General features: G+C 40.8%; 1 protein-coding gene across 1 annotated transcript in view; it reads left to right on the top strand.

The window, feature by feature from the left end:
• The first annotated feature begins 12,652 nt into the window (after nucleotides 1-12,652).
• VASP (vasodilator stimulated phosphoprotein) overlaps nucleotides 12,653-13,224 on the top strand; it is a 32,771-nt gene continuing 32,199 nt past the window's right edge. Inside the window, exon 1 of the mRNA XM_063431780.1 lies at nucleotides 12,653-13,071. Within this exon, the coding sequence (XP_063287850.1) occupies nucleotides 13,067-13,071 (5 nt within the window). The 5' untranslated portion in view covers nucleotides 12,653-13,066. The remainder of the gene's footprint in view (nucleotides 13,072-13,224) is intronic.

Genomic DNA, 13,224 nt, shown 5'->3' on the forward strand with positions numbered 1-13,224 from the left:
CACACACCACTACATCACCACCTAAACCAATCACTCCTCACACCAGTACATCACCATCTAAACCAATCACTCCTGACACCAGTACATCACCATCTAAATCAATCACTCCTCACACACCACTACACCACCACCTAAACCAATCACTCCTCACACACCACTACATCACCACCTAAACCAATCACTCCTCACACCAGTACATCACCATCTAAATCAATCACTCCTCACACACCAGTACATCACCATCTAAACCAATCACTCCTCACACACCACTACACCACCATCTAAACCAATCACTCCTCACACACCACTACATCACCACCTAAACCAATCACTCCTCACACCAGTACATCACCATCTAAACCAATCACTCCTGACACCAGTACATCACCATCTAAATCAATCACTCCTCACACACCACTACACCACCACCTAAACCAATCACTCCTCACACACCACTACATCACCACCTAAACCAATCACTCCTCACACCAGTACATCACCATCTAAATCAATCACTCCTCACACACCAGTACATCACCATCTAAACCAATCACTCCTCACACACCACTACACCACCATCTAAACCAATCACTCCTCACACACCACTACATCACCATCTAAACCAATCACTCCTCACACCACTACATCACCATCTAAACCAATCACTCCTCACACCAGTACATCACCATCTAAACCAATTGCTCCTCACACACCACTACACCACCATCTAAACCAATCACTCCTCACACACCAGTACATCACCATCTAAACCAATCACTCCTCACACACCACTACACCACCATCTAAACCAATCACTCCTCACACACCACTACATCACCATCTAAACCAATCACTCCTCACACCACTACACCACCATCTAAACCAATCACTCCTCACACACCACTACATTACCATCTAAACCAATCACTACATCACCATCTAAACCAACTGCTCCTCACACACCACTACACCACCATCTAAACCAATCACTCCTCACACACCCCTACATCACCATCTAAACCAATCACTCCTCACACACCACTACATTACCATCTAAACCAATCACTCCTCACACACCACTACATTACCATCTAAACCAATCACTCCTCACACACCACTACATTACCATCTAAACCAATCACTCCTCACACACCACTACATTACCATCTAAACCAATCACTACATCACCATCTAAACCAATCACTCCTCACACACCAGTACATCACCATCTAAACCAATCACTCCTCACACACCACTACACCACCATCTAAACCAATCACTCCTCACACACCACTACATCACCATCTAAACCAATCACTCCTCACACCACTACACCACCATCTAAACCAATCACTCCTCACACACCACTACATCACCATCTAAACCAATCACTCCTCACACCAGTACATCACCATCTAAACCAATTGCTCCTCACACACCACTACACCACCATCTAAACCAATCACTCCTCACACACCAGTACATCACCATCTAAACCAATCACTCCTCGCACACCACTACACCACCATCTAAACCAATCACTCCTCACACACCACTACATCACCATCTAAACCAATCACTCCTCACACCACTACACCACCATCTAAACCAATCACTCCTCACACACCACTACATCACCATCTAAACCAATCACTCCTCACACCAGTACATCACCATCTAAACCAATTGCTCCTCACACACCACTACACCACCATCTAAACCAATCACTCGTCACACACCACTACACCACCATCTAAACCAATCACTCCTCACACACCACTACACCACCATCTAAACCAATCACTCCTCACACACCACTACATTACCATCTAAACCAATCACTCCTCACACACCACTACATTACCATCTAAACCAATCACTCCTCACACACCACTACATTACCATCTAAACCAATCACTACATCACCATCTAAACCAATCACTATTCACACACTACTACATCACCATCTAAACCAATCACTCCTCACACACCACTACATCACCATCCAAACCAATAACGATTTACACATCACTACACTACCATCTAAACCAATCACTCCTCACACACCACTACATCACCATCTAAACCAATCACTACTCGCACACCACTACATCACCATCTAAACCAATAACTATTCACACACCACTACACCACCATCAAACCATTCACTGCTCATTTACCACTACACCACCATCTCAATCATCATGGACCACTACATTACAATCTAAACCAATCAGTGTTTACACGCCACTACACCGCCATCTAAACCACCAGTCACTGCTCATATACCACAACATTGCCATCTAAACCAATCATTTCTCACACACCACTACATCGCCCTCTAAACCAATCATTGCTACACCACCATCTTAACCAGGCATTGCATTATGGAGGATGTAGTCCACAACATCAGGAGTGCCGGAGGTTGCCTATCCCTAATCTAAACCAGTAACTACTCACACATCACTGCACCACCATCTAAACCAATCACTGCTCATATACCACTACACCACCATCTAAACCAGGGGTTCCTAACCCAGCCCTCAAGGATCCCCTACCAGTCCAGGATTTAGGGATTACCTGGGTGTGTCCAAGGTGTTTTTTCTCTTCTTTTTCTAAACACCTCAGACACACCCAGGTAATCCCTAAATCCTGGACTGGTAGGAGGTCCTTGAGGACTGGGTTGAGAACCCCTGATCTAAACCAATCACTGCACAATTCTTAACCAATCACTGCTCATATACCAATACACCAACATTTAAACCAATCACTACTCACACCTTTGTAAAAGAGGAGCAGATCACATAGCATGTTTCCCACGTCTCATGAACTGCATACTAGGTGTATGGAATGGAAAATGAAAGAAAACTAAAGACTGTGATAGCTAATGGGGGCTCACACTAATAAACAATGCATACCTCGGCGCTAATATCTGTAGATGGCAGTCTGCAATCTGTCTTTTACCAAGTATTCCATTTTAATAAGCATTTGTGAATTAAACTGAGATGTTAGCACCCTACTCAAACAAGGAACCAGTACAAGGGACTGATCCAATAAATCTAGGGCTGTTGGTAGTTATGCGAGTAATTTATAGCACTCTGTGCTGTGTGGGTGGATGCTGACTTGTTAATACAAGATTTCATGCTGTGTACAGAGCTGGGAGGGAAGCTGTGTATATGTGTATAGTATCGTGATTAGAACACAATGGAGTCAGGCAGGAATAGGCACTGCAAGTTATTGGTCTCACTTAGTAAAAATAAAACCTGATTTCCTCCAATAACATCCAGTATGGCTGCTTGGACACATATTGTATTGGATTACGTGTATCACTTCCCATGTTAAAATAAAGCTTTCTTTATCAAAGTCAGGAATTCAGATTCAGGAATTCAAAGTGAATTTCACAATTTTTTTCAAATAAAAACATAATTTGAAGAGTTTTTTAGTTCCGCTATTGTAGTGAAAATGTCTAGTTTAGTTTGAATTTACTTTGAACTCCTGCCAATTCACACTTTATGGAACAAACATCTTATTGTGAGGGTTTGCACGGAGCCTGAATGTATCTACTCAAATAAAAGAGGGAATCTACTAAAATAGAGTCCGGGCCCATGATTGGGGAGCCCGGCTCACCGTATAAATAAAGTCGTCAAACCTGCAAATTCAGAATAATTCTAATAAGTTGTTATAGTCATGTCGTAACGACACCGCAAAGACATTGGTCATTACTTTACCATTTATGTGTGTACCCTATTTATTGTGGATAGTCCCTAACACTAAACATATCGTGGACTGTCATTTCCATCACTCTCAGCCAGACATTTCCAGTAATGCCTGGCAATTTGAAAATTTCATTTGGCAAGACTATTATTATGGATTGTGGATCCCACAGGTGAGAATAAGGTACTATGGGAATTAAATCATGCTAACCATAAAATGAGAAGTCTATAATAACTATTGTTAAATATTATGTTAGCAAATGGTTGGAATGTTTTAAATAACAATATAACACAACAGATGGAATGTTCATGCTTTTTTGATTTATTTAAAGGAACACTCCAAGCACTATAACCACTACAGTTCGCGGAGTGCCCTGGCGTCCCCCATTGTAACTACTCACACCATTCTTGAATGATTTGACTTTTGACCTGGAGTCTGCCAGGTGCTGCGCCCGACTCCATTACTAATGCCGTAAAGCTGGACTTCTTAAGCAGGGATAGCTCAGTGGCTGACAACAATCGCTAAGGCTTAGCAACTTCCGGCTCTCCGCCATTAGTACGGTAGGCTGGGAGTTCAAAACCGCTTTGGCTACTTACAACGGGGGGAGGGAGACACTCCAACATGAAGTGGTTATGGTGCTTGGAGTTTTCCTTTACTTTTTTCACTTTATACGAGGAATCCTTCTCTCTTTAACATTTGATTAACAGATGTATTTATCCAGATCTTGTAGAATAACATGAAGCAGCACTAGCTAATCTATGTTTGGTTAATAAACAGTGAAATTTCCCATGAGACTTTTGTGCATGTACGCTTCCCCTTTAACCAATTCCCAACACAAAATATTGCAGTCTAATCCCAACCCCGTCTACACATGTTCTTGTTTACGCTTCAAGCGGAAAATGAAAGCAGGAAATAATAGAATTCATTCTTCTCGTCTGTGAACAGAATCCCCTCGGTCTCAGCCCTGTATGTAAAGAATATTGTACAGGGCTGCAGAACATACTGCTGCTATGGAATCACATTGCTTAGAATTGTATGCTTTGGTCATGTATCATTTAAGTCGTTTCCGTGACACCAAGATAGATGGAGTGTGATTTGGCATCTTTGGCAAATTCGATGGCAGTGAACGCTATGAAAACTGTGTCCCAGCCGCAGGGCCGTAATAAATGTCATTCAGCCCTGCAGTGGGCATTTTCTATAAGTATCTGCCTGTAAAATATCACACCTGACCACCATACCTTTCAAGGTTTGGCCCAAGAGGATAAAGATGTGGCCACGTTTCCAGCCATCATGCTCCATTCAAAATGACACCAGATTACCTGTATCAGAGTAATAAGCAGAAATGTTTCCAGAGTGACAACACTATGAAACAGCTTAACGTTCCACCATTGTGTTCCAACAATACAGAAACAACATCAATTTGCTTAACAAAATAGGGTAGAGGAGGGGTGTTAGGGTGGGAACTTAGAAGCTAAATTGGAAAGAAAGTATTCTTGGCAAATAATGTTGTTGTGATACTAATCTTCCAATATATAGTGGCTGAGGGTAATGGGAATTGCAGCCCACAACAGCTGATTGAGAACGGCTGTATTAGGAACTCAAATCTATGTGATTTCCTCTGGCAGAGTGTCATTGGAACTGCTGGCCAATAATAAGGTGGGCAGTTGTCGCTGATTGGCTAAGAGTTAAAGAGTAGTGGTAGCCTAACAGTAACGAGAGTGTGTGGCTACCTCAGTTACCTGAGGGAAGGTGGGGGGGGGCAGTTGTAGTTTAATAAGAGGCAGCAATTGTCCATAGCTTTCTAAATGTGATGGGAGTTGTAGTTCAAAACATATGCATATTTGTAGGTTTTATCCGGTTGTGTGAGTACAGTAGGACGTTGACGTGCTCAGAAAAGCTTTGTATCACTGTGACTTTCTATGTCGGAGGGAAATGAAAAGAGCAATCCATTGACTGAGGGTTAGCTGTCCCAGATTAATGGGAGTTGCTGTACAACATCATGCTTAGGGCTTTAGCTTATCAGGATTGTCACTATTGGATAAATCCATTTGGGCAATTAACCATCGTTCCCTATTCTGATTTTCCTGTGGTGTCATTAGCCTAGATACGCTTTCCATTAGATATATTTTATTTATGTGCATTTCTATTGAGTGCTAGCTAAGTATTCTGTTTTTTCCAATATAAATTTTTATCTGCATAGTGGAAATGTATTTTTGTCATTTAAAAAAAGCACGTTTTGTAGAAACAATAAAAGGATTTTGAACGTCTAAGCTATACTGGCCTCTAGGGAGTGATGGGCAAATGTCTAAACTTGTAGCTTGATTTGGCATTGAGACATGCTGGGGATTCTAAATCTAGGAATAAACTACTAACTCCCCATGGGGTTTTTTCACAATGAGGCATTTGCTGAAAAAACTCATTAACAGAGCAGAATTAACCGTAAAGCGACCCTGGGTGGAAGCCTAGGACCCCAAGGTTAGACAAGGGCCCGAAACCATAGTTTGCTTGGCTTCATTACCCATCCCTATGTGAACAATAAAGGGGTGTACCCACATTTGGAACCTGCCCAGGGCACCGTGGGATTTTAATCCTTTTCTAAACATTAGTGATCTGTAAAACAATCAGGTTAATATAGACAAGATGTGACTATAGCTGAGCTGGACGATTCTTTAAAATCAGCTATTTTGGTCAAATTTGTTTCGTTTTGGTTTTCAATTCACTGGTGAAATGAGATGAAATCAATTTTATATAGAATTAATATTTTAAAAGGAGAGTCCAGGCTGGAGAAATAAATAGAAACATTTATTTGATAATAGACTGTAAAGAAAATGCATTTAAATACATGCAAAAGAAATACATTAAAATAATGAAATAATGAAAATTATGTAAAATCCCCAGTCAAGGCAAAGTCTGCAGTGAGTTCTGATCAGACCAGGAAGTTGACTAAGCCAATCATGACGCTCCATTAACTTCTTATGGGTAATTTGAGCATTTCCATTTCTCATACATCCCTAAGGATCAGGGCATTATGTGTTCAGCAGGGGGGTTCTGGGAGTTGTAGTTCAGTTTTCAGCTTTCTACATGTATGATGGTGCTTGCAGTACCTCTACTGGTTTTTACTGGCCCTAACTGGATAAAGAAAACAACCCCATGAATCTCTCCGGGTATGATGAATTCCAGAATCTATAAATAGTGGACATGGGGAGGCACCATGATACTCCGACCCATTTGGGTGCATTCCGACCATTATTTTAGCATCTTTTTTTTTTCACAATGCACATATCTGCTATTTGACCAGGATCGCATTCTTTTAAGTTTTTGTGAACAGTTGCAAATGAAGTCCCATCAATCTATAGTTGCACCACTTATACAATATACAATCAACTGATATTGAAATAAGGGGAAATACATAAAAAACAAAAACTATTAAAAAAAAAAAATTTCCTTTGAAATCTGAATTTGGGAGACTTTTCCTAATTTGTTTTTCATATTTCTGGTGTTTTCAAACCTAAAATGTGGAATGGGACAAATTGAAAGGAACTAATCTGCCTTTAATGCAGTTGTAGATTTATCTAGAGAACGTAGAAATTCCGATTTTATAGAATTGTCCAGAACACACAACAACGAAGACTAACAACAGATCTGTGATTCCTATTTCTGAATTGCTCTGAACAAGCTAAGCACCTACTCCCCACGTATCATTCTAAAGGAGTTCCCTCCCAAGGGTTATAGTCAAACTGACCACTTCAAATGAATTAACTGTGATCTGGCAAGGACAAATCATACAGTATCGCAGTGTTGGGTAACTGTCATGGTAAAATGTGCTCATGCACTGTGTGCTCTAGCTGTACACCTATGTTTTACAAATAATGAGGTTGTCAATAACCTCATTATGACATCCCCATCAGCCCATCAGATGAGCTGGGGTTTGGATTCAACAAAAACTGCACTCATATCCTTCAAGCACCATAAACACTACAATGAGTTATAAAGTAAAAACAAAAACGGCTAACTATATATATAGTGTATAGAAAAGAGGGAGTCAGACCATTAGACAAAAGCTCTAAAACTGGAAGGGTATAGGGATTTACCAAGAACCTATAAAACAATGTAGATGGATTGTAGATACTATAAAATCTTATAGTATCTACAATCTAACTACAATGAGTTATGTTTGGTGTGTCCCTTTAAGACGTATGTTATTAGGCATAATTACTGTCACTTTTAGTGGTGTATTGTAACATCCTGTTTCACACATTCACCTATTTGCATCCAATTCTATTTTCTGCTGGTAAAGCTGAGATAGGACTTTGTCTGCAAAATATTTAAGAAAAAGGAAGTTTTTTTTTTTTAAAAGTCTTATTTGGGATCTGTGAAGATGATAAATTTATAAATAGTACATGCTGACGTTCTGCAGGCTCATTAACCCGTAGCACATTTTACTATAATATAAAGCTGAATCTATCAAGCAGCAATCTTCCTGTATTCCCGGCATTACAGTAAGGAACACAATGTGTTTATCGATCGGTAGACAGAATACATGAAGGAGCTGAACTATTTTATTCAACACATGGTAAGAGTGAAGAATAAAGAGGTCGACTGTCTTTTCTTTGGAAATTAAATCAATACATAATTATTATTTTTTTAATCACATATAAGTTGTATTAACTGTATTTGCACGCGATGTTTCATTTTCTATTAAACGTATATTAAAGTTTTGGCTATTGTTATCACAATCCAGTTGAAGCCTGGCACAGCCTGGCACTCATTACATTTGGAGGAGGAGCTACAAATGCATTGTTTCTATTTCTTAACATTCTGTATACTGTGTTACCTTGTGGTCATTGATTAGCTCCATCGGTTTAAAGGTGTTTGAGACTCTCAATCTCATTGGGGGCAAGGAGAGGGACCCACCAGGAGGGCATGAAGAGGGGCCCACCATGGAGAGGGGCAAACATTCAGGGTATGAAGAGGAATACACAAGCATGACAAGCGACACACAAGTAGGAAGTGGAGAGGGATACACACTGGGGCACACTGGGGCTTCTGTTAGTTCTGTCTTTTACATAGCAAAACGTCTGCCAAGTATTGAACTACATATCTTTAATCCCTCCTGGCCAAAGATTTATGACTTCCCTTGGAAGCAATGAAAAGACTAGGATTAACTGATATGTTTTAGCATTTCCTGGTTTGGAAAGCTCACCACAAAACGGGTATTTTTATTTATTTTTGCATATTTCGAACACATTATTAAAAAAAAACAAAAAAAAAAAAACAGCAACACTATTTTGCACATTTCCCTTTGTACATCAAGTAATTTTAAGTAATGATGGGTGGGCGACATCACTGAGTTACACGCAGGGCTGTAAAGCTTAACACTAGCCCTTATAAACAGTATCAAAATTAGGACATAGAAAATGCAAAGGTGGAGAGTGACAAGGGGACACTAATGCCAGAGCTAATGTGACCCTAATTCAAATGGACTTTGATGTCAAGTTTCTAATAATTCAAAGCTGTACTGTCCCTGATATACTGTCTCCTGTATGATGATGTGGAATGTTGAGCCAAGTGCACACAATTGTGTAAAATGAGGAGCTTCTGGGTGGTAAGGTTAGGCAACCTTCAGCACTCCCGATGTTGTGCACTACATATGCCATAATGCGGGCCAAGCATCAGGTGAAATGTAGTCCAGAACATCTGGAGTGCTGAAGGATCTCCATTCTAGGATATATGTTCTCACAGAGATGCTATGTAATGCTATGCATCTTGGAATTCAGCAAAATATGTGCTTTAAAGGAACACTATACTGTTGGAAACACAAACATATTTTTAATGCTATAGTTTCCTATGGCATCCTATAGTATATTCATATATTTACCTATCTAGAGGCCCTCCGCGTGTGAGGGTTTGGTAGTTGAGGTTTACATAGCACTTTCACTGCTTTCCACAATGCCATTCCACCTCCTTGGCTGAGATCATCAAGACTGATAATCTCAGCCAATCCAATGCTTCCCCTATAGCGATAGTGCACATGCGCGGCAAAACGCTGTGCCAATCAAATTCTTCTCTAGGAGTAGCATTAGATCTATAATGTAGTATGACTCGGTTATATTATATTATGTGTCTCTAGTGGCTTCTTTCCTGACAGGTACTAGAGGCATGTTAACCCTGCAATGTAAACATTGTCGCTCCCACAGAATGGTAATGTTTCACATTACAGGCTTGAAAAAAATGAGATTAAGTTGCCTGGATGCCTTTAATGTCCCTTCAATTATTGATTACAATAATAAATTGAGCTGGCTGGTCCTTTAAGTTTGTCTGGTCTATTATTGATTCAGTCTTCTGGTAAATCTTCAAGATAGGATGTTGAATGAGGAATAAGCCATTTTTTCATCTTCTTAAATTTATTGCTGAAACCATCTGCTTTTCATATAAAGAATAAGGTCCAGGGCTTCCCCAGTCTGCCTGAGTCTAGATGTTTGGAATTAAGTAAAAAGTGTTTTTCTGTGAGAAAAGTGTTGCAGTTATGACACAGCTAATTTCTGTGCTTATAAATTACCACCAGAAATACATTCTTATTAGACTGTAAACTTTAGACTACAGGCATTGGCAACCTTCGGCACTCCAGATGTTGTGGACTACATCCCCCATAATGCTCTTACACCCATAATGCTGGCAAAGCATAATGGGAGGTGTAGTCCAAAACATCTGGAGTGCCAAAGGTTGCCTATGCCTGGACTATAAGCTCATTTCGAGCATGGTGATCATTAACTCTTCTCTATTTCAGAATTTGTTTCAGGGTTATTGACTAAACCAGGGATAGGCAACCTTTGGCACTCCAGATGTTTTGGACTTCACCTCCCATGATGCTTTACCAGTATTATGGGTGTAAGAGCATTATGGGGGGTGTAGTCCAGAACATCTGGAGTATCGAAGGTTGCCTATGCCTGCTCTAAGCTGTGAGTTGTCAGAAATTCACCAAGCAATTTAAGGGGTCACTCCAAGCAGTGTGAACACTTCAGTGATTTGAAGTGGTTGTGGTGCCTGTAGTCTGTAACACTTTACATACAGAGTTTGACCCCTTTGCTGCAGAAGTTGTGTAACTCCGCCTCTGGAAGTGCCATTGGGGTCTGATTACTCAGCCGAAACAAGAGTTCCGGGATGGTTCATGTCAATTCTGTGCATAGTGCTCTGAACAGAGTTGCATTCATTGGATGAGAGTGGTCAGCTGACACTATCAGCCAATTAATGGCCGGCAGGATATGTGTCAGAGGCAGAGCGCTATAGTTGTCATGATGGTTGGAGTAACCTTCTAAATATTTTGGTCCAAAATAGGCTCAATTAAAAAAAACTTTCAAGCCATCTGTGTTTCCAGCTCAACTATTTTGGCCTTAAATTTGCAATTTCCTAGGAAAATCCCTACAACTTAAAAAAAAAAAATGGTTTAAGAGTTAGCTAAATGAAAGAGTTAAAATACTGCTGCTGTTTCCCTGGAGGGAAGGGTAAACTTGCAAATTTCCACTATAAACGGTAAACACACACCATTTAGTACTGAAAAGGTTTTATTTCCTCTCCCCTTCTAACACTATAATACATACTAATTAATTGATAATGAATGATGGCTGCCTATGGGAAATGAATTATCACATAGATCAATTCATATGCCAGCACTGTGTGACTTCTGAAAATGTGTCCCATTACTAGCACTTTTAGGGTTATTTACTAAAGGGAGTATTGTCAGATTGTCGGATTTAAAGGGACACTTCAGAAACCAAAACAACTTCATCTAATTGAAGTTGTTATGGTGCCAGAAGATGGTTCAAACTCAAAGTTGCCTCCAGTGGCGATGTCCTTCACCCTCCCCCAGCGACATTCAACTTCTGAAGTTTCAGATTCAGGAAGCGCAGAGTGCTGGCGGGCAGAGGGTCCAGTGATTGGCGGTGAAAGCGGTCAACTGACACTATCAACCAATCAGTGATTTCCTATTAACTAAACCAGCTTGGAATAGGTGCCTTTCTTTCCAAGCCAGTTTAGTGAATTCGGTGCTTAGTGAGCCAACCCACGACTTGTCAGAGCAAATCTCACCATTTGACTCCAAATTGCTTTAAGTGAAAACCTGAAATACAATTTCTGGTACAATTTGGGAATTGTTCTCAGATTTTACACAAATTTGGATTGTAATAACGGTAAGCTGATAACTCTAAGCGTATAGTCCAACATTGGGCCATATATTGCAAGTTAACTCACCACATCTCTCACTTACAGGAACAGGAACCTAAAGATTTGTCCATTTAACATTTTAATGACAGACGACTTGATATAACATGATTTAGTGGATCAGAACTTTTTTAAAAAAAAATCTAAATATTTTCAATCAATACATGACTACGTGAAAATATATAAAGCTAGATACATGGATAAATTACTTATATAGTAATAATGTATTACTGAAAAGATAGAGACATATATGACTGATATTACTGAAAAAAGATTAGACAGACAGTATATATATATTGTGTGTAGATTGGTTTAACCGTATTAGTCCATAGACTATGCTAAAATACCAGAGTATTGCAGAACCTTTTTATTGGACCAAAATAAGACTTAAAAGATAAGCTTTCAAGAGTTTCCTCTCTTCCTCAGGTCACATGCAATACTGATCAATATAAATATATATACTACATATTATAATGTTATTATTAAGCACACATATACTGATACAAAGTATCACACACACATATAAGGTTGTGTTGCTGTGTGCTGATCTGCCAGGTGGCACCCTCCCCGCCCATCCCCTCTACTACCCCCTTCCACTCTCCCCTGGGGGAGATATGTGCAGGCTGTGGGGGAGGGAGCTGCAGTTCCTGGTGTGATGACATCACCACGGAAGGTGTATTGCCCTTTTAAGATGGGCTGTGGCTTGTTGCCCTTTTAAGAGAAGGCAGAACCCGGGACAAGAGGAAGTGATAGAATGTAACAGAGAGGAAAGAAAGAAAGAGACAGAGCAGAGGGAGATAAAGAAAGGAGATAGGGGAAGCAGGCAAGGGGTGCCAGGATCTGTGTAATTGGGCAGAGCAGGAGGTGGGCAGTGAGACTGGGAATTAAAGGGTCAGGGTTAATCACTGCTATGCTGGAATAGTTGAGGTGGGTGTGAGGGAGCGCAGGAAGAGATCTGGGGTGGAGAGAAGGGTGGGGTGAGGGACAGAGAGATTAGCTAAGAGCCAGGTGGCGGCAGAAATCTGGGGGCTGAGAGATAGAGGCGGCCACTGCCAGGGGAGGTGAGGGCAGAGGGTGGGGGGACAGGAGGTGACACACATTCCTACCTGCAGGAGGCGGAAGCTGACACCTCAGCATGAGGTGAGTGAATCACTGTGCCAGCTCTCCCTGTTTCCCCTACTGCTGTACCAACTGTACTGTGCCTCCTCTCCCTGTGTCCCCTACTGCTGTACCAACTGTACTGTGCCTCCTCTCCCTGTGTCCCCTACTGCTGTACCAACTGTACTGTGCCTC

This window comes from Pelobates fuscus, chromosome 9 (assembly GCF_036172605.1).
Source record: "Pelobates fuscus isolate aPelFus1 chromosome 9, aPelFus1.pri, whole genome shotgun sequence".
In the NCBI taxonomy this organism is placed as follows: domain Eukaryota; kingdom Metazoa; phylum Chordata; class Amphibia; order Anura; family Pelobatidae; genus Pelobates; species Pelobates fuscus.